This window comes from Dromiciops gliroides, chromosome 2 (assembly GCF_019393635.1).
Source record: "Dromiciops gliroides isolate mDroGli1 chromosome 2, mDroGli1.pri, whole genome shotgun sequence".
NCBI lineage: Eukaryota > Metazoa > Chordata > Mammalia > Microbiotheria > Microbiotheriidae > Dromiciops > Dromiciops gliroides.
The window spans coordinates 616,396,839-616,420,342 of NC_057862.1; the positions used below are offsets into that span (position 1 = coordinate 616,396,839).

Here is a 23,504-nt window from a genome sequence, read left to right on the forward strand (position 1 = left end):
TAAAATTTTTTTTGTTGATTTAAGTCACTTGTGTCTAACTCTTTGTGACTCCATTTTGGATTTTCTTAGCAAAGATACTGGAGTGGTTTGCCATTTCCTTCTCTACCTCATTTTACAGATGAGGAAACTGAGGCAAACAAGGTTAAGTGACTTGCCCAGGGTCACACAGCTAGTTGGTGTCTGAGACCAAATCTGAACTTAGGTCTTCCTAACTCCAGGCCTAGCATTCTATCCACTGTCCCACTTAGCTAGCCTGTTTTATACCTTACTCCTCTCCAAACACTCTTTGATCCAGTGACACTGGTCTAATTGTGGTTCCTTGAACGCAACACATCTGTCTTAGCACTGGCTGTTTCCTATGCCTGGATATGTTCTGCCCACTCCCCTATAACAATTAGTTTCTCTTGCTTCCTTTAAGACTCAGCTCAAAGCTTACCTTCTGCAGGAAGACTTTTTCACTGCTAATGCCTTCCTTTTTCATATTATCTTCATTCTATTCTGTAAATGTTTTATATATGTCTTATTGTTTGCAGGTTGTATCTTCCATTAGAATGAAAAATAGGTGAGGGTAGGGACTGTTTGTTGCCTTTCTCTATAACCTCAGTGCTTAGCATGGTGTCTGCATCTGGGCCCAAACATTTACTAAACTCCAGTTGATGGACTTGACTCATTCAACTCAATGAAACCTGAAGGTTGCAATATATGACAGCATAGTTTAGTAACTGATATTCATAACAACTTGTAATTATTGAGAAAAGGTTAAATCTTGTTCATATTAGCTTAATAAAGGAAATGCGTGATACAGTTAAGTATTTCCACCCAAGCTGTTGTCAAGATGATGCCTGTTTTGGTAGAATTTCAATGTGGTATATGCCTGAGAGAGAGATCAGAATCCCAACATCAAACTGCATAGGCTAAAAATCAGCAAACTGACATCCCCATGTCCTATTACCCATTCAAGTAGCTCATTGCTGCCCAGTATCTTTTGCCTCTTCAATAGGACTATGCCAACTACTGAAAGAGAAGATACTCTCAATGAATGTTATAGAGATTTAAGATTGAGATTTTGATAAGGCTGAGATTTTTGTTTGTTTGTTTACAATCTGACTTTGAATAAATGATTCATACGGGCAAATGCTCTGGGACAAGAAGCAAATCCTAAGACAAGTCTGAATGCTAATCGCTACTATTTTTATCTTACTTTTTATCTTATAGGCAAAATAATGAAGTTTGTCTGAGCTCTGTGCCCCACCTACTAGCCTTAGTAGGACAGAAAGAGGAGGTTGCACTCTGAGCCTTGGCACCAGCCATTTCCAATTCCAATTCATGTCTATATTCCAAAATCCCCAAACACTAAAACAAGGTCCTATCAAAACTGAGATTTGGGCTCCGGGGTGAAGCCAAGATGGCAAAGGAATGGCAATAAGCTCATGGGAACACACAACACAATTGCTCCAAAAACCTCCAAATAATGCCATAGAACAATTCCTAGAGCAGCAGAACTCACAAAAGAATGGACTGAGATTATTTTCCAGGCAAAGACTGCTTACAAGGTCAGTAGGAGGGGGCTGCTGTGCCAGGACAGGAGTAGAGCCCAACCCTGAGGTCACACTGACACAGATCCAGTCCCAGGCAGCCCTTGCCAGAAAAAGAGACCCCCTAGGGGCAGCTAGTTGGCACAGTGGATAAAGCACCGGCCCTGGAGTCAGGAGTACCTGGGTTCGGATCCAGCCTCAGACACTTAACACTTACTAGCTGTGTGACCCTGGGCAAGTCACTTGACCCCAATTGCCTCACTAAAAAAAAAAAAAAAAAGAGAGACACCCCCCCCCCCCCGAGCCTCTGAATCAGCTGCTGAAACTAAGGTCACAGTCTGGTGAGAGGGCTGAGCAGTTGGCCAGGGGGAGATTACAGGGGTCTCTGCTGGTGCTGAGTTGGAACTTGGGTGTTTAACCCCTGCTGGGAACCAGGAAGTAGGGTTGAGTGGAAGTGGCCCAGGTTGGGGAGGGGAACAGGCTTGTTGGAGCTAACAACCACAGCACACAAAGTTTTGCTGCCTGGTTAATTAGCAAGTTGGCCTGGGGTAATCTACAGGCCAGAGAATAGGCCAGGTGAGGGAAGAAACTGCCCCTCCTTAAACACAGCCTTAGACACCCTGAAGGTTGGGACAGTACATGCTGGAATAGTGCCCCACTTTAAGAAGGAGTTAAAAGTCAAGTAAAAAACTGTCAAGATAAGCAGAGAAAGATGAGGACCATAGAAAGTTTCTTTAGTGACAAGGAAGACCAAGGTATACCCTCAAAAGAGGATAGCAACATCAGGGCTCCCACATCCAAAGCTTCCAAGAAAAATATGAATTTATTTCAGGCCATAGAAGCACTCAAAAAGGATTTTGAAGATAAAGTAAGAGAGGTAGAGGAAAAAGTAAGAGAGGGAAAGGAAAAAATGGAAAGAGAAATGAGAGTGATGAAGGAGTGTCATGAAAAAAAGTCAACAGATTGAAAAGCCAAATTGGCCAAATGGAAAAGGAGGTACGAAAGCTCTCTGAAGAAAATCATTGATTAAAAATTAAGATTGAGCAAATAGAAGCAAATGACTTTGTGAGAAATCAAGACACAATTAAGCAAATCCAAATGAATAAAAAAATAGAGAGCAATATGAAATATCTCCTTGGAAAAACAGCTGACCTGGAAAATAGATCCAGGAGAGATAATATGAAAAATATTGGACCACCTGAAAACCATGATCAAAAAAAGAGCTTAGACATCATCTTCCAGCAAATGGTCAGGTAAAATTACCATAATATTCTAGAAATAGAAGGCAAAATAGAAATTGAAAGAGTCCACCAATCACTTCGTGAAAGAGATCCCAAAATGAAAACTCCCAGGAATATCATAGCCGAATTCGAGATCTCCCAGGTCAAGGAGAAAAGATTGCAAGCAGCCAGAAAGAAACAATTCAAGTACTGTGAAGCCAGTCAGGATAGCACAAGATCTAGCAACTTCTACATTAAGGGACTGAAGGGCTTGGAATATGATATTCCAGAGGGCAAAAGAATTGGGATTACAACCAAAAATCACCTACCCAACAAAACTGAGTATAATCTTTCAGGGGGGAAATGGAAATTCAATGAAAAAGAGAACTTTTAGGTATTTGTGATGAAAAGACCTGAACTGAATAGAAAATTTGACTTTCAAATACAAGACACTAGACAAGCATAAAAAGGTAAACAAGAAAAAGAAATTAAGAGGGATGTTAAAAGGTTAAATGGCTTACATTCCTACAAGGGAAGATGATATATCTAACTCATAAGAAATTTCTCAGTATTAGGGCAGATGATAGAAATAAATTTAGACAGAGGGCGCAGGCTTGAATTGATTATGAAGGGATGATATCTGTAGAGCATTTATTGCTTGTTTATCTTTATGTGTGTTTGGGGTGGTCGGAGTTGGGTGAAATGCCTGGAGATGAGCAGTGGGTGAGTGTCTTGTGACTGGGGCCAGATTTGGGCTGGGGTCCTCCTGGGTCCAGGGTGGGTATTTTGCCCACTGTGCCACCTAGCTAACCCATGATGACATCTTTAGGGGTCATTGAGGGGTGAGAAGACTACACTCGAGGATGGGGAAAGGGGAGAGGTATAATGGGGTGAAATCCAATATGAAAGAAACAGGAAAGGGCTTATGGAGTAGGGGGAAGAAAAAAGAAAAAAACAGATTTTATTCGAAATGTGTATGCAAGTAGGCAGAACACTCAGTACTAATTGCAACTTACTTGTCTACTTTCCATTGATTCTTCATAGATTTTGTTATGTACCTTGTTAATTACATGCCTTATGGTCTGTTAGAATGCACATTACTTGAGAGCAGAGACTGACTTTTGCTTTCCTTTTCATCTCCAGTGCTTAGGAAAACGATTGTCTGGCTCAGCAAATCATGTAACTTCTCTCCAGGAAACAAATACCTGCCTCACAGGGCAGCTAGCTGGAGTAGTAGATAAAGCACTGACCCTGATGTTGGGAGGAACTGAGTTCAAATCTCACCTCAGATGCTTACTGGCTGTGTGACCCTGGGCAAGTCCCTTATAACCCCAATAGCCTTAAATATCTGGGGCCATCTCCAGTCATCCTGATCTATATCTTGTCACTTGGTTCTGGAAGAGAGAGTGAGTTTGGTGACCTTGCCTAGCCCTCCCTCACTTAAATCCAATTCATTGCAAGTAATGATATCACCTCCTGATGTCATGGTTCTCTTTGAGAAAGAAGGACTAACACTATGCTCACAGTCTGTTTTCACTCCTAAGAAGCTTTCTGAGATTTTGTTTGAGGTCCTGGAATTATTTAGTCTCACTTTATATTTGACATATATATTAAATCCCATCTGAAGGAGACTTTTAAAATGTTAAATGTGGATTTCTTTGACACAGTTTATGTGACCACACTTCCTGCACTTGAAGGCCTCTCCTCATAGGGTCCTAACCCTCTCACCTCCTCAGGCCAGTGTTTCTACTAGGCTTGGGGCCCTGAGCCATCTCCCACCTCTGGTCTTTGACACTGATGATCCTCCTTGCTTGGTATGCAGCCTTTTGTCCCTGTCCACAACCTCTCACACTTCCTAGTTTCCTTCAGAATTTAGATCAAATTCCACCTCCCACAATATGAGGCCTTTCCTGATTCCCCCAGCTGTTAGAACTGCCCCCTCTCACCCCCAAATTACCCTCTGCCTATTCAGAGAGGCAGCATGCTTTAGTGGAGAGAGAGAGAGAGAGAGAGAGAGAGAGAGAGAGAGAGAGAGAGAGAGAGAGAGAGCTGGCCTCCAGGCAGGAAGCCCTGAGCATCCTAAACAACTGCAGCTGGGTTTGGGGAGAAGCCAGAGCAATACTGTAGAGATCTACTAGGCTTGGCTGAGCAGTGAGCTACACATAAGTGAAGGGGAACTGCATGAAAACTCCCAGGAAGGGAAAGAACAGACTACCAGTGTCCCACAGGAGAGCTGAACTCCTTTAGCCACAAGTGTATACCTTATACATTCATCCCCTCTGGATTCTTTACTATTGCTTACATGTGGTCTTCTTCCTTTTAAAACTATACCAGGGGGTGGGGTAGCTAGGTGGCACAGCGGATAGAGCACTGGCCCTGGATTCAGGAGGACCTGAGTTCAAATCTGGCCTCAGACACTTGACACTTACTAGCTGTGTGACCCTGGGCAAGTCACTTAACCCCAATTGCCTCACCCCCCCCAAAAAAAAAAACTATACCAGGGCACCCATTCCCTGGCAAAATGCTATCCCAGGGTGGTCTCCCTCATTTTACCACATACTAGGTACTTGTGGTAACTTCTATTAAACCTGGCATGTGGGAACCCTGTCCCCAGTATTTGTTAAAAGCAGGCAACAACACCACATGTTAACTGCTCAAATGAACTTACACAGGGGTTCTCTACACAAGCCCTAAAATGACATGAGGATCCTGGGTTACCCAATCGAACTCCAGAAGAGCAGTAACCAGCTGCTCCCTGGGGACTTCAACCTTTTGAATGCACTTACAGGATAGGGAACATAACCTAAATATATAGTCACCTTGGCAAACCTTAAGGGCTATGTAAATGTTAGCTCTTAAAAGCTAGAATTCCATCTGTCATTTCCTTTTATAGAATGTAAACTTTTGAAGGTAGGGACTTTTACAGTTTTGGTTTTGTATCTTCAGCTTGATTGAGGGATATCTCAGCTAACTCCCACCCAAAGATCTCATTCGCTTTGAATATTTCTGGTATAATCATAGATAGATAGATAGATAGATAGATAGATAGATAGATAGATAGATAGATAGATAGATAGATAGATAGATAGATAGATAGATGGATGGATGGATGGATAGATGGATGGATGGATGGATGGATGGATGGATGGATGGATGGGTGGATGGATGGATAGATAGAATGATAGATAACTAGTGTGTATGTCTGTATGAGTGTGTGTGTATATATATATATACATACATATATACATATGCGTATATACATACGCAGACACACATATATACAGACATATACAGACACATATATACATACACACTATAAATGTCCTCTCTTTGTCTCTCCACACACACATATATACACACACATATAAAAGTCCTCTCTCTCTCCATATATATATATATATATACAATACACACACACACACACACAGATCTGTATCCATCGACTTATCTAATTATATCTAAATTAAATCTGATCTCCCTAGCCCAAATTTCATTTGATTTATGTATAGATTCAATATAACTACTTCTTTATTCTCCAGCCAACACAGAAAGTTGACTGAAACAAGACCAGCCTAAATGAGCTAATATACTGAGAACATTTCAAGAGGTAAGTGGCAAAGCTGCAGAAATCAAGTCAAATTCAGCTTCATTCTCACCCTCATCTCTCCAATTGATTTCTTCTCCTGACTCCAATGTCTCCATTAATTTTTCATCCCCTCCCACTTCAACTTGCTTTGGTTTTCATTTCTTCTTTCCCAGGACCATAAGACGTCATGGTCATTGCCAAATTTTCTGTGATTTATGATGGTGCCATTCATTTTAATGGGCTTGAACACCAAGTTAGCCTCCTGGGAAGTGGCCAGAGAACCTTTATAGTGACAGGCATGAAGGCAACTTGAGAATCTGCATGTTCATAGGGAGGGAGGCAGAGGACTGCAGAAGTCATGTAAGAGGATTGTTTTAGATTCAGGGAGAAAAGAAAATGCAGTGAGCAGGGGTTGATGTTTCCTAAAAGTCATCTTGGACCTGGCTTGCCTGGGTACCTCTTGGGATCTAGGGAGGGTGTGGCTATAGAATGAGCATTCTTCGTAGAATAGACTCTTCTTGAGGGCCAGCAATGTTTTTGGTTTTTATCTTTGTCGGTCAGTTATCAAGCATTTATTAAGCATTTACTATATGCCAGGCCATGTGCTGGGAATACACAGAAAAGATAAAACACAATCTCTGACTTGATGGAGCTCTAATTGTGTACATACTAAGTACGTACAAGACATACTGCAGTCTAGAAGGAACATAAGTTCAGAACAGAGGTGGGTATGTGAGGTGCCAGGAAAGTGGGATTTGATCTGAGTTCCAGGGAAGCTGGCAGGTAGAGATGAAGAAGGAAGTATGGCCAGGCTGGACCAGTCCCACCAAATAGAGGCTCCAGAGAGAATTCACCAGTGATTGAATTGTTGGGTAAGAGAGGGTGAGGAACTGAGCATGATCCCAAAGTTGTGAATTCAGGTAACTGGAAGGGTGGTGATGTCCTAAATAGAAATTGTATAATTAGGGAGATATGCCGTTTTTGGGGGGAGGGAAGATAATGAATTCTATTTTGTACATGTTGAATTTAGATGCAATTGGATATTGAATTGGAACTATCCAAAACCTTATAACCAGAGTTGGCCCCTAGGTACAATTGTGAAGTAGGTAAGATTCCACCCCCCTTTCTTTCTATTATCCCTCAATATCTATCTTCACTCACCCTTACTTGAAACCTAGCACCTGCCTATTTCCTCTCCCTACCCAATAAAAACATTCCACTTTCAGATTCTTCATTCCCATTCAAGTGTGATTGCTAAGTAATCACACTTAAAGTGTTATCCTTACCTTTCCCTTAAGTGAAAGAGATGAAATTTGGGAATTATTTACCTTCCCTGGGACTCCTCCACACACCCCCAACCCCTATTCACACTTGCAGGTTGAATCACTTAGGTACATCTGCCTAGGGTTTAATATACTCTGAGTTTACACTACTGAAACTATCACTCATGAGCCCCCACTATGTGTGTTTACCTTAATAGTCAGCAAGTAGACATAATTACCTAAAAGTACTTAGAGTATGCTAATAGAGAGACACAGTGTGGTCAAGGCTACTCACAATCTAAAACTATAGGGCCCAGGTGGACTTTCTCTCTTCAAGTTGTCCTTATCCTGCTTTGCTGGGCTTGCAGGACATGCTCTTCTAGGTAGCTTGGCTCCTAGATATCTGACTAATCCTCTCTTAAATCTACAGTTGTTTCTTTGCTACCAGGGGTCATACTCTATGGAGCTGCCTCCACTGACTGTCTTTGTTCCTTGCTGAGTATGGTTTCCCCTACTGGGTGAGCAGCTCAGCTGAAAAGCACCATGGCCATGGTAGGAGTTGGAGATGGAGAAGAAGGGAAGAATCCCTGCTATCTCCCTATTTCCCTTTGGTAGTGGTACAACAGGGATGGCAAATAATGATTCCGCTCAAGAGCTAGATTCCATCAAATGTGATCAAAGATTTCTTCATACTTTGTAACAAAGAATATAACCTTTCTTTATACATAATTAAAACCTTAAAACCTTAACTCATTATCTCAGTTATTTGCTCCCTACTTTCTGTGATGTTCAGAAGTATCTCGTTCAACTTCACTAGCATAGCATTTTCACTAGTTCTAATATCTTTATGCTTGGAGGATGCATGTATAATGGAAAATTTGCTGGACCTGGAGACAAAAGGACTGAGTTTTCAATTCTGCCTCTAATACTGTCTAGCTATGTAACCATAGACAAGTCATTTAACCTATCTGAGCTTCTATTTCCCCATATATATAATTTGGATTATAGCAACTGCCTCAGTTTCAAGAGTTCAGATCCAGCCTCCTCCCAGAACCCTTCCCTAATCGCTGTAACCCACAATGATGATAGAATTGAAAGAATTTTAAAAAGGACCTTGTCTACTATCTAGTTCCATCTGTACCCAAAAAATAATCCTTACAACCACATATTTAGCAAACACTGAAACAGTTTTTTTTTTCTTGCTGAGCTCTAATGAAGGCAAATATGCTACCTCCAGAAATGGATGCCATTCCACTTTGGGATAGCTTTAAGTGTTAGTTCCTGACATAGAGTCTAAATTTTGTTCTGTTTTACAAATACCCATTACACCTACTACCCATTTTGAAAATAGAATATGAGGGCAGTTGTTGTCCCCTGTGAGCCTTCTCTCTCTAGATCCTACCAGCAATCTTCATATGGCATGGACTCAATACCCTTTATTTACCACTTTGTTTGCTGTCCTCTGAATGCCCTTTGGTTTATCAATATCTTTCCCAAAACACAGTGCCCAGACTAAAGACAATACTCTAGGTGTGGTCTGAGAAGGATAGAGGGCAGACATAAGTTATTACCTTCTTATTCCTTGTAGCTATACTTATGTTAACACAATCTAGGATTACATTAGCTTTATTGGCTGGCTGCCATATAATATGGATGACTCATATTGAGCTTACCATCCACTAAGTTCCCAAGCCCCAGACAGTTTTAAATGAACTGATATATAGCCACCCTTGTCCTTTGTACTTGTGAAGTTGATTTTTTGAACCCAAATGTTAGATTTTACATTTATTCCTTATAATATTTATCTTGCTAGATTTAGCCCAGTTTTCTAGCCTGTCATCATTGTTTACTATCATGAACTTGTCATCTAGTAGTAGGTATCCTTCCTAGCTTTGTGTCATCTGCACATTTGATGAGCATACTATCTGTTCTTTAATACAAATAATGGATAAATTTGTTAAATAGCACAGTGCCAACCACAGATATCAAGGGCATTCTAATGAAGCCAACTTGACACCAAACCAGTGATATCTGCTCTTTGAGTCTGGCTAATCAACCAATTCTGTGTTCTTATAACTCTATAATCTAGCCCATATTTACTGGTTTTATAATCCTTCAAAAAAAAAAGAAAATTAAGTTAATCTAATTTGTTTAATTTTAATTAATTTTCAATTTAATCTAATATGTATGATTTGTTCCTGATGAAGCCCCGTTACCTCTTTGTTATGACTGCTTCCTTTTCTAGATGTCGACTAATCATTTTTAATAGAACATTACAAATTTTCTCAGGAATTGAAGTCAATCTCACTGGCCTGGAATTCATAGGTTTCACGCTCCCTTCTTTGAAAAATTAGTCCTTCTCCTTCCCTGTTCTCTGGTTCTCCAAATACCTCTTCCCAATCCCCAAGATCTTTCAGATTTCACTGACAATTGCTTAAGTAATCAAATCTACCAAGTTCTTTGGTTGCCCAAGGGCCAATTTGTTTGAATCTATCAAGGGCAGGCAAACATTATTTTACTGTGTCCTTGCTAATGTTGACCATCAATTCCATATTAGTAATTTTTACACTCTATTTTTTTCCAATACAAAAGATCATTGTCTCTCTTTAACATCTTATAGCATTTATCTGCATCTCCCATCTGAAATACCATTTATTGTCTTGTATTGTTAACTTATGTCACTCATCTCCCTATTTAGACCATAAAACCCTAGAAGGCAAGGATTAATTGTATTCTTAGTGCCTTGTATGAGCACATGCTCAGTAAATATATGGTGGAAAAATGATTACATTTTAGATAATAGTTAAGAACTTTTCCTCAGAACTCTGGAACACTCAACTCATGTTGAAGAGGACTGATTTAATCCTCTTTTCTTTGCCTTTTTCCTATCAACAAATAATAAAAAGGTCAAGACATTTGATACAAAAGGAAAAAGGAAGAAGAAAAACAAACAAAATGGATGAATAGGTCTTGAGTTATTAAGTTGAAAAGTATTGTATCTTGTTTGTTTGTTTTTTTAAGTGAGGCAATTGGGGTTAAGTGACTTGCCCAGGGTCACACAGCTAGTAAGTGTTAAGTGTCTGAGGCCGGATTTGAACTCAGGTACTCCTGACTCCAGGGCCGGTTGCTCTATCCACTGCGCCACCTAGCTGCCCCGAAAAGTATTGTATCTTGATAAATCCAGTTTTCCTCTTTCTTGATAGAATTAACAAAGTTCTACATAGTCTGAGGCTATGTGGTTAGTGTAAAGACGTCAGACTCGAGGTCAAAAGCCATATAATGCCTGGAAAACACACCAGTGCCTGAAGAACCATATGCACTTCCTTATGCACATTATTTTATCTTTTGTAATTGCCTATGTCTCTTATTTGGTTAAGAATATATTTCCGGGAGCCAGATCACAGAGGCAGTCGCGGCGCGAGGAAGTGCAAAAGGACCGAGGGACCACCGCCACCATGAGTCTCTTAAACAAGCCCAAGAGCGAGATGACCCCTGAGGAACTACAGAAGCGGGAAGAGGAGGAATTCAACACTGGGCCCCTGTCGGTGCTCACACAGTCAGTGAAGAACAACACTCAGGTTCTTATCAACTGCCACAACAACAAGAAGCTGCTGGGCCGAGTGAAGGCCTTTGACAGGCATTGCAACATGGTCCTGAAGAATGTGAAGGAAATGTGGAAGGAGGTACCCAAGAGCGGCAAAGGCAAGAAGAAGTCCAAGCCAGTGAACAAAGATCATTACATTTCCAAGATGTTCCTGAGAGGGGATTCAGTCATCGTGGTCCTCAGGAACCCACTCATTGCTGGCAAGTAGTGCAGCCGGAGACTCCCTCTCCTGCCCAGCACCTGACTCAGCCCAGTGGAGAACTCCAGGCTCCCCATAGTTTTCCTTTTGTGAATAAAGCCTTGCTCTTTTTTCTTCAAAAAAAAATATATATATTTCCTACTCATAACTACGAGAAATGTATGATGTTCTCTTCTTATTTTATGCTGTGATCTTTAATATTAATATGTGACCTTAATATTAATATTAAGGTCACATAGCCATTATAAACCTATTGTAGGGTATGGTATGAGGTGTTGGTCTAAGCCTAATTTCTGCCAGACTGCTTTCCAGTCTTCCCAACAGTTTGTATTAATTAGGGAATTCTTTCCTAATTAATTTATATTATCTGGTATTTAACATCTCATTTTTTGCTTATTTTAGGTTTGTTTATTTGTTCTTTAATATTTTTAAATGCATATTCAGTTTATCAGCCTTCCTTTTTCTGTTTTGTTATGTCATAAAAAATTTATCCTTATAAGGGATATGATTTCTCCCCAACCCCCACAACCACCAAGGACTGCTTTAACTTCATCTCAGAAATTTTGCTATACTATTTCATCACTATCATTTTCTTTTACATAATTATTAGTTATTTCTATTATTTGTTCTTTGACCCAATAATTTGTGTCTTTTATTTGTGCTCCCTGAACTGATTACTATTTTCATGGGTTATAGTTTGTATCTCTGTACCCCAGCATATGTCCCATTTTTGTAAAAGTTCCATTCATGTGAAATAAATTTATGTATAAATGTATACACATATATTCTTTAGCAGTTCCATTTTGAAGACACCATAGTCTTTTAGCTCTATATTCTCTAATTAATATTTTTCCTTTTGTTTATCTTTCTGTTAGACTTATTCAAACCTGAGAGGAATATTGTAATCTGCCATTATTGTTTTACTGCCTGTGTCTTCTTGTAATTCAGGTAATTTTTTTTTTATGAATTTAGATGCTAAGGCATTTGAAGCATACAAATTAAATATTGATATTGCTTTGTTGTCTATGGGTTCTTTTAGCATAATTCAGTTTCCTTCTTTATATGTGTTTATATTGTGAATATTTATATTTACTTTGCCTGACAGTATAATTTCAATTCTTAAGTTTTAAAAATTTACTATTTGTTTAGTAAGTTATTTTCTAGCCCTTCAAGTGTCTGTTTTTAGGTGTGCTTCTTGTAAGGAATAGGTTATAGTGTTTTTTGGTTTGGGGTTTTTTTGGTTTTTGTTTTGTTTTGTGGGGCAATGAGGGTTAAGTGACTTGCCTGGGGTCACGCAGCTAGTAAGGGTCAAGTGTCTGAGGCTGAATTTGAACTCAGGTTCTCCTGACTCCAGGGCCGGTGTTTTCTCCACTGTGCCACCTAGCTGCTCCCTGTGTTTTGTTTTGTTTTTTTAAATCAAATCTGTCATTCTTTTTCAGTTTATTGGACCATTTAACCATTCACATTTAAAGCTATTAGAACTAGTTTTATACTTTCCTTCATTTGTCTCTAATACTGGTTCCCCCCACCAAAAAAAGACCTCCCTTCCTTCCTCTATAAACACAGTATTTTGTCTCTTCATTTATTTTAATTTAATCTATCCTGAAGGAATTCTACTCTTACTCTCCCTCATCATTCTAAGCACTTCCCAATTTGTTACTTCTTTCTCTAGTTTTAGATTATTGTTTAATATTATGTCCCATCTCCCTTTATACAATATCTCTGTTTTCCCATGGGACCATTCATTAGTGGTCTACTTTTACTCTTGACAAGTATTTGCACTGACCAGGTTTCATGCCAACCTTTGGTTCTTCTTCTGGACCTTTTCTCAGCCATCCTCTGGATACCCTCATTTCTAATGAAACATCTAAGCAAAGCTGAAGAGGCAGCTAAAAAAAAAAATTGAGTCATACTGATGACTTTTGGATAATGGTAAGGGTGTGGAATTGGGGAAAAGGAAGGATCAGAAGACTGGCTTTTGGAGGGTGAAGAAAGATGTGTTCCCAGCGAGTCCAAATCCCTTACGCTAAAGAATCATAGAATCTAAGAGCTGGAAGAGACCTTAGTGACCATTGAGACCGAACCATGCCTGAACAATAAAAACAATAACAATAACTAACATTTTCATAGCTTTCTAAGGTTTTCTTTCTATGTGTTATCTCATTGGAGCCTCACAACAACCTTGTGAGGTGGATGACATCATGATTACCATTTTATAGCTGGGGAAACTGAGGGTGAGAGAGATTAAGTGTTTTGCCCAGGATCTCACAGCTAGTATGTATCTGAGGAAAACTCTGAACTCAGGTCTTCTTAACTCCAAGCCCACTGTTTCACCCTCTGTGCCACCCAGAATCGCTTAACCACTAACCAGTCATTCAACCTTTTCTTGAAAACACTTAGTGAGAGGGGAAAACCACTTAGTGCCACACTTTAGATAGCTCTCATTGCTAGGAACATTTTTGTGACAATAAACCCAGATTTGCCTCTTTGTTTACAATAACTACTTCTGGTTCTGTCTTTCAATGCCAAGGATATCAAATCTACTCCCTTTTTATAGCTGATGACTCTTAAGTTGGGGTTTATGTGGCAGGGGGAGTCAGTGGGCAGGGACAACTTACCCAACTCATGCAATTCCGAAGTTGAAGAGGTAGGGGAACCAGCTTCCAGAAAGTTATGAAAGTATGTAATGGATGGACCCTGCTCCCCAGTCCAGAGCATACAAAGACATTCTGTAACTGGTTTAAGTCTGCTGATTCTGTGGTGGAGAAGTGGAATATTTGTTGTCTGTGGAACAAGACCTGGGGTGTATTTAAAAGGAAGAATCAGGCTAAAGTAATCTTTCTCTGGTTTCTTCCTGCCTATTCATGGTTGCGTTTGGAGGCAGGAAATGCTATGAACTCAAAGTGGAAAAAGGCCTCAGGCTTCTATCTCTCCCAATAAGGCTTTGTGAATACCTGGCCTTGTTGTTGCTTCTTTGCCTGTGGTGTCTAGTCTGTCTGAGTTTAGGTGAAAGAGTATTAAAGACATATATGACCTTATAAGCTTTGAAAGGTCTGAATGCAGAGATACCAGAGTTCTAGTAGTTGGGGTCCATGCTGAATTTTGTGGCCCTTAGGAATAATCCTTAGGATCCATCCCAGTAGCAAGGTCATAGAGAATGAGAAGGGGAACCCAGCCCAGAGATAGCTGAACCAGAACTAAGCCAGTGGCAATGCTCCATTTGGAAATTAACTTGGTTGGGTCAATGCTAAGTAGAAACTCCTTCAAGTTTGAGACACCTCTTCCCAGCACCGGGATGGTTTGGGGTGGTGGGGAATAATACATCCCCAGATGTTGGGAAGAAATGTTTGTACTCCTTGCTGTATTTATATAGTGAATATCTATTTGTTTAATTGGACAAATGGATCAGGGGAGCTAATCGTAGTGGGCGTAACACAGTAGAACAAGGGCTTGAGCCAGTAAAATTAGAGAAGAGTCACCCCACCCACCCTTTTGGTGTTATCTTAGTACCCTGAAAGGAGAGATATGGCAAATCTAGCTCTGGCATCACTATCTATGTGCGTCTATGTGCATGAGTGTGTGTTTGTGTTTGTGTGCGGAAGGTGTTGGGAGAGTCCATAGCCTCACTAAATGGGTTGCACATCTCCAGTTTGTTCAACTGATCCTTATTTGTCATGGTCTCTTGCCTCAGAAAGGGAATTTGGGGCCTCTAATGGGGATATGAGTTAGGGCCATCAGGTTGTGCCAGCTAAAGACTTGAATCTGTCTCCGGAGTCTCTTCTCTTTGGACTGGTGTGTGGATGTCAAATTGTCATAGCTTCCTCATTGGCACTTAGGAGTGGAGCCAAGTAAATGTTTACAGCAGAGAAGGGTAGGCCTTGCCAGTTGGCCCTGAGCTATCAAGAGTGCTGTGTCTGGGCTGGGTTTGAAGCCGGCAAAAAAAGACAGAAGGCAGATGGGAGATAGGATAAATGTTTGTATCGTTCAGAGGGTTTAGTCCAAAATAGATCCATACAACTAAAAAGACACAGGGTTAGATTTTTACACAAACATCACATGCAAGGAAAATGTTTGGGCATTTCTATAAGTGAGAACATAAATAACCTGTAAACACACACACACACACACACACACACACACACACAGAACTAATCCATCCCACTTCAGATTTAAAAATTTGAATGTGCTTATAAATGTCATTTAACATCATAAAATAAAAATGCAGATCTAATGGCTTCCTTCATTGCCTAGTCTCTGGTTCCTTGTTCTGGTTCCATAAATTCTCTCTTCCTTCTCTCACTTACCACTGAATAAAAAGATAACAGTTCAGTGAAGTAGTGCATATGTATATATCCATATGTAATATATATCAAGTAGTATGTATAAGTATATACACATTACATTATACTATTGCATATTTACTATTTACTATATTGTATATACTATGTATTGTGTATAGGAATACTATATGCTAGTATACTATAAGTGTATATATAAGTATATATAGTATATATGTATATATACTTAACAGAGCTATTGAAATCTTTTGCATCTATATACCTCAGACATATGGTATATAGATATCACATATATATGTACATACACACATATGTGTATATAAACATGTTCCCAGTTACTCATGACTTAGATAAAAATGTATCTTTTTATGTTTTCCTGAGTCTCTTATTTTAGGTTCAGTGGCTAGGGAGCTGGTCCTAGAGGTAGGAAGGCCTGAATTCAAATCAGGTCTCTGCTACCCACAGTGTGGAACCCTGGGCAAGTATCACTTAACCTCAGTGCCCCACCCCCAGACAACTAAAACTGTAAGTCGTAGAACATCTGCCAATCTGCTTTGATAGAGTAGGTTAACTCATTAGAAGTTCCTTACACTCTTGAAATTACAAGAATGATCCCCCAAAGAGAGGCAAATTATCTATTAGAAATTACACACAGGGACAATTACTGAGAGTCTGTGTGTTTTGGTCTGTGGGGACAATTCTTCAGAGACTGATGGTTTTCTTCCAGGCATTATGTCTATAATCTGAGTCATCCATCAGCAGGTGGATAATGGCACCTGGCTAATCATAACTTATACTTAGATGTGAATGTTCTACGTATGAGCTCTCTCACTGGCAGAGTGATATCTCAACTCAAATGAAAGAGAAGCTTCACTCTCACCTGAGGGGAATTTCCCCGAAGTGAATAGGAGGGCAAGCTAGAAAGTAGGGACATGTTAAAACTTGTTCCTCTATAGCTAGGTCCCCATTAGTGAGACTAATGTTTGCATTATTCTAATTTTTATAGCACATTTCCATTGGGCTGGAATTAGTTTTCATATTTCACATAATTAAAACTTTAAATAGAGCAATTTGAATACATGTTACTACTTCAGGGAATTTACTTGCACTAATTTGGACATGGCTATCAAATGTCTGCTGCTTCCCAAAGTCTTTAATCCTTTCTCCATGGGTCTCTCCCTAAAGAGAGCCAAGAATCATGTTTCTCTCCTAAAAAAAGCAAAAATGATGGATTTTTCTCTTCTTTGAAGTTCTGATATGTTTCCCCTCCTCACTCAGGTGTGGAACCTTAAATCATCACTCTCTCCACCAATAAGAAGAGTCTTATACTCCAGGCATGAAACTCAGGTCATATCCATTTAAAATGTGTGTGTGTGTGTGTGTGTGTGTGTGTGTATGCACACACACACACCCATATACATATGCATATACATATATGTATATAAAACTTATTTATTTAGCTGTTGTTGTTCCTCCTTCATTTTTTTTTTTGCAGGCAATGGGGGTTAAGTGACTTGCCCAGGGTCACACAGCTAGTAAGTGTCAAGTGTCTGAGGCCGGATTTGAACTCAGGTACTCCTGAATCCAGGGCCGGTGCTCTAACCACTGCGCCATCTAGCTGCCCCCCTTCATTTTTCTAAGAGAATACATAGCAAAAGGGGTGATGTCAGCTTGATTTGTGAGTGAATTGGATTTGTGAGACTGAGTTGTATAAAGTTGTCAGTCTCACTTTCTTTTCCAGAATCCTTGAAGTCCAGTGGCAGGACAAAAGTTAGGATGGCTGGTGATGGCCTAAGAAGCAGTGGGTGACCTTGGCATCTGCAATGTCTGACTGACTGCTCCATAGCACCTGCTTCAGCCCACCTTCATGGCCCTTTGGAACAAATTGTTCCCATCCACCATTCTGCTAGGAAAAGCCCTTACATACTTGCCCCCAATTCACCGACCAGTTTAAAACCTGCTGGTTACCCTTAACCTGGTTTAGCCCATCTGCTGAAATGGTTCATTGGGCCATGGCCACTGTGCATGCTACAGTTTTTTGGAGCCACAGGTGAGAGTTGGGTGAATCAGATGGACACTAAAGACGGATGAGCAGCCCTGAAAAGGGCTTCACCGTCTTTACACCAGAGGCGTTAGTCCTCCCTGAAAACCCCATACACCCCTTTTATTTAGTTAAGTATATGTCATTTACTACTATTTTTCTTTATTGTTTCAAAAGATTCATGAGGTCTGTACTACCTTGACTAAAGAGATTACAAACTCTCCATATGGACAGTTTTAATGATTTACAACATCCCCTCCTTTCCCCTCCCTGCCCCACCCCCGACACCTCAAAAATGATCATTTGGTGTCTGGTGATAAGCTTCTCCAAACATAGCTAGTCTTGTTCTCGGACATGAAAAATAAAAATAGTCTATCACCAGGTCACTATTCAAGGCCTTTCTAGTCTGGACCTTTCAAAGCATGGAACTTCAGGGGCATCATCTTTAAGAACCCTAGTTCACCTGCTCATCAAAATAACAGAACTTTAGTAGTAGTTACCAGAATAACTATACACACACACATATTTATATATAGTGTGTCTAATTTATAGAATTTCTAAAAATTGCAATAATTTAAGTATGATTAGATGCTTCTCTTACTAAACTTTAAGTGATCAATGTTATCACTAATCCAGTTCTGCTTTTCCTCCCTGAAGTAAGTAGATTTACTATAATGTGAAGCTTTGTAGCCTTCTTATTCAGCCTGTATGTGGCTAAGCTTTGGCAGTCATCAAAACAGTGGATTACTTTAGATTTCTGCAGGCTTAAATTTACCTTAATAAATTGACACCGAAGAGGAAATGTGGTACAGTGTGTAGAGAGCTGACCCCAGACTCAGGAAGATCTGGATTCAGTCCTGTCTATGACATATATTGGCTTTATGACCTTAGATAAGTCACTGAACTTCTCAATGCTACTTTCAAGTCTCCAAGACTATAAGAGGCAGATGAGAACAGTTTGTTCCAATAGCCATGAAGACAACTGAAGCAAATGTTGTGGAGTGCTTAGAACTTGGTCAGACACCAAAGAAGCCAAAATCACCCACTATATCCTGGGCCATCGTTAGTTGCCCTGTCTTACCATCCTACATCAATGGCTGAAAGAGAGAGTGAAGCTGAAAACTTTGTGCAGCTCTGCCTTACTTAAATCTAATTCATGCACAAGTCAAGATATCACCCCTAATCTCACTGGGCCTCTTCAAAAACAAAGGACAAACAACAAGACTGTAAGATTATATCTTCTTTGGTAGAGGCAGTTTCCTCACTGGGAGTTACTTATGTCAATGAAATCTCAGATCTTGTCCAGAATAAATTTATTCGAGCAAGGAAGATTTAACTCCCTGCTCCTTACCTTCAGGGGAAAGGCCCAATTTGCCCAAGTTCTCTAATCTTCCCCATTGTTTTTTGGTGTTTTGAAGTGGGGAAGAGGGTGGAGGGAGAGAAAAAGGAAAAGAGGGAGGGGGAAGTGGGAGGAGGGGGGGCAGGCATCCCTGTGCTTAGTACCATGCCTGGAAAATAACAGGTGCTTAACAAATATTTATTGAATAAGTGTATAAATAGTCCTAGTTAAAGGGATCATGATCCCTTCCAGAATATAAAGTAGCCAGAAGATGGGTGAGGCCAGCTGGTTGTTTCAGGTAGGACCTCACAGGTTGGATCACTTTAGTAGGGCCAGCATAGTCCAAGATCTGGTCCTCAGCTCTACAAATTTTCAAGACTCAGTTTCACCCAGGGGTGAGCATTCTCCATTTCATTCAGTTGCACTCACCAAATCTGCAAGAGTCTAATTTATTGGTCACAATGCCAATTAATCAATTAAAAATAGGAGAAGGACACACCTGATCTAATTTTCAAAACTCGTTGTCTATACAAGGCCCCCCTTTCCTGTAGCACTGATCCCTCCACAGGAAAAAAAATAGAGTTTTAGCAGCTTGGCTGTTGAAAAATGAACCAAATCAAGGGGAGCTGGATGTTCTTAAATGTTACTTCTATCAAGCTCTTCCCTCTTGGATATTTAACTGGATCTGGACAGCTTAGAGCAGAACACACTGTTCCCAGCTGGGGCAGGGCTAATGGAATATTGATGACAAAATTTAAACCCCACACTCTCCTTTCTCATTAGTTCTTATTACTAGAACCTTCTGTCCTTATATCACCAGCTTGTGATTTCTTACATTTTCTAAGACTGAAGTTTTTCTTTTAATTTCATTATAAAGGTGGTTACTTCTTGAGGACACAGAAAGACATCATCATTTATTCTCCCTTGAGTAGCATCATTCAGGATCATAATCACAGAATCTCAGAATTGGAAAGAACCTGAGAGTCCATTTATTCTAATCTGTGCTTGATCCAGAAGCTTCTTTACAACATGCTTGACAAGTAATAGTAGGGGTAGTTGTACCAGTAGTAATAATAATAGTAGTATAGAAGTAGAAGTAATAGTAGTAACAGTAGTAGTAGAGGTAGTAGGAGTAAGAGTCATAGTACAAATAGCAGCAGTAGCAGTAGTAATAATAGAAGTAGAAGTAGAATTAGTAGTAGCAGCAGCAGTTGGAGTAGTAGAAGTAGCAGTAGTAACAGCAGTAGTAAAAGTGGTAGTAGTAATGGTAATGATAGTATTAATAATAGGACTTAGCATTTATATAAAGTTTAAGGTTAGGAAAACACTTTAAATAGGCTAACTCATTTGATCCTCACAATAACCTTGAAGGTAAATGCTAAAGAGGCAGAAAACATTTAAGTGACTTGCCTAGGGTCACAGACCTAGTCTAAGAAATTGAACTGGAGTCTTCTTGATTCTGGTTCCAATGACCTATACACTGTGCCACACAGCCATCCCCAGTAGCTGGCCAGCTTTTGCTTGAAGACCTCTAGTGAGGAAGAACCCACTACCAACTGAGTCAGCTCATTCCCTCGTAGATGATACTAACTGTTAAGAAATTCAAGATTTTTTTCTTACATTAATCAGAAATTTGCCTGTGGGACCTAGGAGAACAAATATAATCCTTCTTCCACAGAACAGCCTTTCAAATATTTGAACACTGCTATGACAGGTACATTAAGGCTTTTATCTTCCAGGTTGAACACCCTCAATCCTTTCAACTGATCTTTGTATGTCATGAGTTTGAGGCTCTCTGTCCTCTGATAAATGCTCACCGTCTTAAGACAATCTTTCGTAAATGTGGTGTCTAGAACTGAACCCAATATTCCAGTGTGGCCTGACCAAAGCTGGCACAGTGTTCCTTTCCTTGATGCCATGCTGCTATTGATACAGAGTAAGATTGCAGTAAATTAATAGGTTGCCTCAAAAATTAATTTGTAACTGCAACAGCACTCAAAACACATTTATTTCCCCATGGAAACTCTGTTCCTCACAGTGATTAGTTTCCCAGGAGTCACTTTTTAGAAAGTTTTTCTTTCTTTATACCAAGATAACTTAGAAAACTCACTCTCAAAACCCCAAAGCATTCATTAGGAAATTTTTAAAGTATAGCAAGGCAAAAAGGATGGCACTCACATGTTGCTGGAAAGCTGTAACGGATGACGAATAATAGCTACCTCTTTAAATGTGTTATCTCATTTGATCCTCACGACTCTGGGAGGAGTTTTATTATTATCCCCATTTTATAGTTGAGGAAACTGAATCAGAGAGAAGTTAAATAACTTGCCCAGAATTAAAAAAAAATTGGTGTCTGAGGTAGGATTAGAATTCAGGTCTCCTTGACTCTAACTCCAGCACTCAATCCGCTGTTCTTCCGAGATAACAGTGATAGTGCTCAGAGCACTAAAGTAGATGCTGTTGGTTCTCTTGGGTGACTCTCAGCTTGGATTCTTGTGCAACTGATCTGGACCCCAGGCAAGTTTTTCTGTATTTGGGGTATTCAGGGAGGACTAGCATCTCTTGTGTGAGAAGTTGCTGCGTCCTTTTTAAGGCTGCTCATCCACCTTTGGTGACCACCAGTTACCCAACTATATCATCTGTGGCTCCAAAAAGCTGTAGCGTGTGCAGTGGCCATAGCCCAGTAAAACTGTCTTGGCAGATGAGACAGAACACTCACAAACATCAAGACGGGTTTTATGAAAATGATGGGGAAATTCAGAAGCTGCTAAATGAAAAATGAAAATTCCACCAGCAGGATATTCATCCGTCTCTAAGAAGGCAGCCTTTAACTCCATCAAAAGTAAAGGACAAGCAAAGCTTAGAGAGATGCAGGATTCTTCTTTTTTGTTTTGTTTTGTTTTTTAATCATAAGATTATTTCATTATTTTCTAGTTACACATAAAGATAGTTTTCCACACTTGTTTTCATAGGATTTTTAGTTCCAAATTTTTCTCCACTCCCCCTCCCTAACACAGAAAGCAATCTGATATAGGTTATACATGTACAATCATATTAAACATATTTCTGCATTAGTCATATTGTGAAAGAAGAGAGATGCAGGATTCTTAGATGGAATTCATTTTGGGTTTTTTTTTTTTTTGGTTTTTGGTTTTTGGTTTTTGGGGGGGTGGGGCAATGAGTGTTAAGTGACTTGCCCAAGGTCACACAGCTAGTAAGTGTCAAGTGTCTGAGGCTGGATTTGAACTCAGGTCCTCCTGAATTCAAGGCCAGTGCTTTATCTACTGCGCCACCTAGCTATCCCCAGAATTCAGTTTTATGCTGATAGTAACAATCTAAAACATTTTTATGGTGCCCTGAAGGCTATTTATGGGCCAGAGACATATGGTGCATCTCAATTACTCAGTGCTGATGGAGCCACATTGATCAATGATAAGATCATGATCCTGAAGAAATGGGCTGAACACTTCCATAGTGTTCTCAGTAGACATCGATCAACACTGAAGTCCCTGACCACTTACCTCAGGATGAAGTCAGTCCCTTTCTAGCCAAATTTCCAACTGAAGAAGAGGTTTTGAATGCCATATAGGCTCCCTTCCTGTGACAAAGCACTTGGTGCTGATTCTATTCCAGCTGAGATTAAAAGGGGCCGAGGGAGTCCATGGGTCATATAAAAGCTAACTGAAATTTTCCAGGTTATCCCCTAGGAATTCTAGGATGCCTTCATTGTCCATTTCTAAAGGTAAAGGAAATAGATAATCCTGTTATAATCATGGGGGTGGGGGGTGTCTCTCTTAGTCACTGCTGACTCGAGTCTTTCTAGAGTCCTCCTTAACAAGTTGATCCATCACCTGAAAGAAGGCCATCTACCTGAGAGCCAGTGTAGCTTCAGAAAGGGCTGAGGAATGGTTGATATGGCATTTTCTGCCTGACAACTCTAGGAGAAATGCTAGGAGCAGAACAGAGGTCTGTCTACAATGTTCATCAATATGACCAAGGCCTTTGATATTGTTAGTCATGAGGGCTTTTGGAAAATTATGTCAAAACGTGGTTGCCCAGAGAAATTCATCAGGATCATATATCAGTTTCATGATGGCATGCTTTCTCAAGTTCTGGAGAATGTACAATGCTCTTAAGCTTTCCCAATACCAATGGTTTGAACAAGGCTGTGTGCTTGCTGCTATGCTTTTTAGCATGATGTTTTCAGTAATGTTGTCAGATGCCTTCAATTAGGATGAACACAGCATCAAGGTCGGCTACCACACTGAGGGTAAATTATTTAACTTGAAAGGGCTACAAACTTAGACTAAAGCCGAGGGAGAGTTGGTGCATGAATTGGTGCACCAGGACCGGTGCTTTATTTACTGTGTCACCCAGCTGCCCTTCTCTCTCTACCTAAATCTTAGTCTTTACAGTGAGG

The 23,504-nt window shown here is 40.0% G+C and overlaps 1 protein-coding gene across 1 annotated transcript; it reads left to right on the plus strand.

Moving 5' to 3' along the window:
* The first annotated feature begins 11,049 nt into the window (after positions 1-11,049).
* Positions 11,050-11,415, plus strand: LOC122744284 (small nuclear ribonucleoprotein Sm D2-like). The gene has a single exon (XM_043989733.1). The coding sequence runs from the start codon at positions 11,059-11,061 to the stop codon at positions 11,413-11,415; it is 357 nt and encodes a 118-aa protein (XP_043845668.1). The 5' UTR covers positions 11,050-11,058.
* Positions 11,416-23,504: the final 12,089 nt, after the last annotated feature.

Excerpts from the sequence above, each read along its gene's own strand:
- LOC122744284 (XM_043989733.1), top strand. The coding sequence starts at position 11,059 with ATGAGTCTCTTAAACAAGCCCAAGAGCGAGATGACCCCTGAGGAACTA.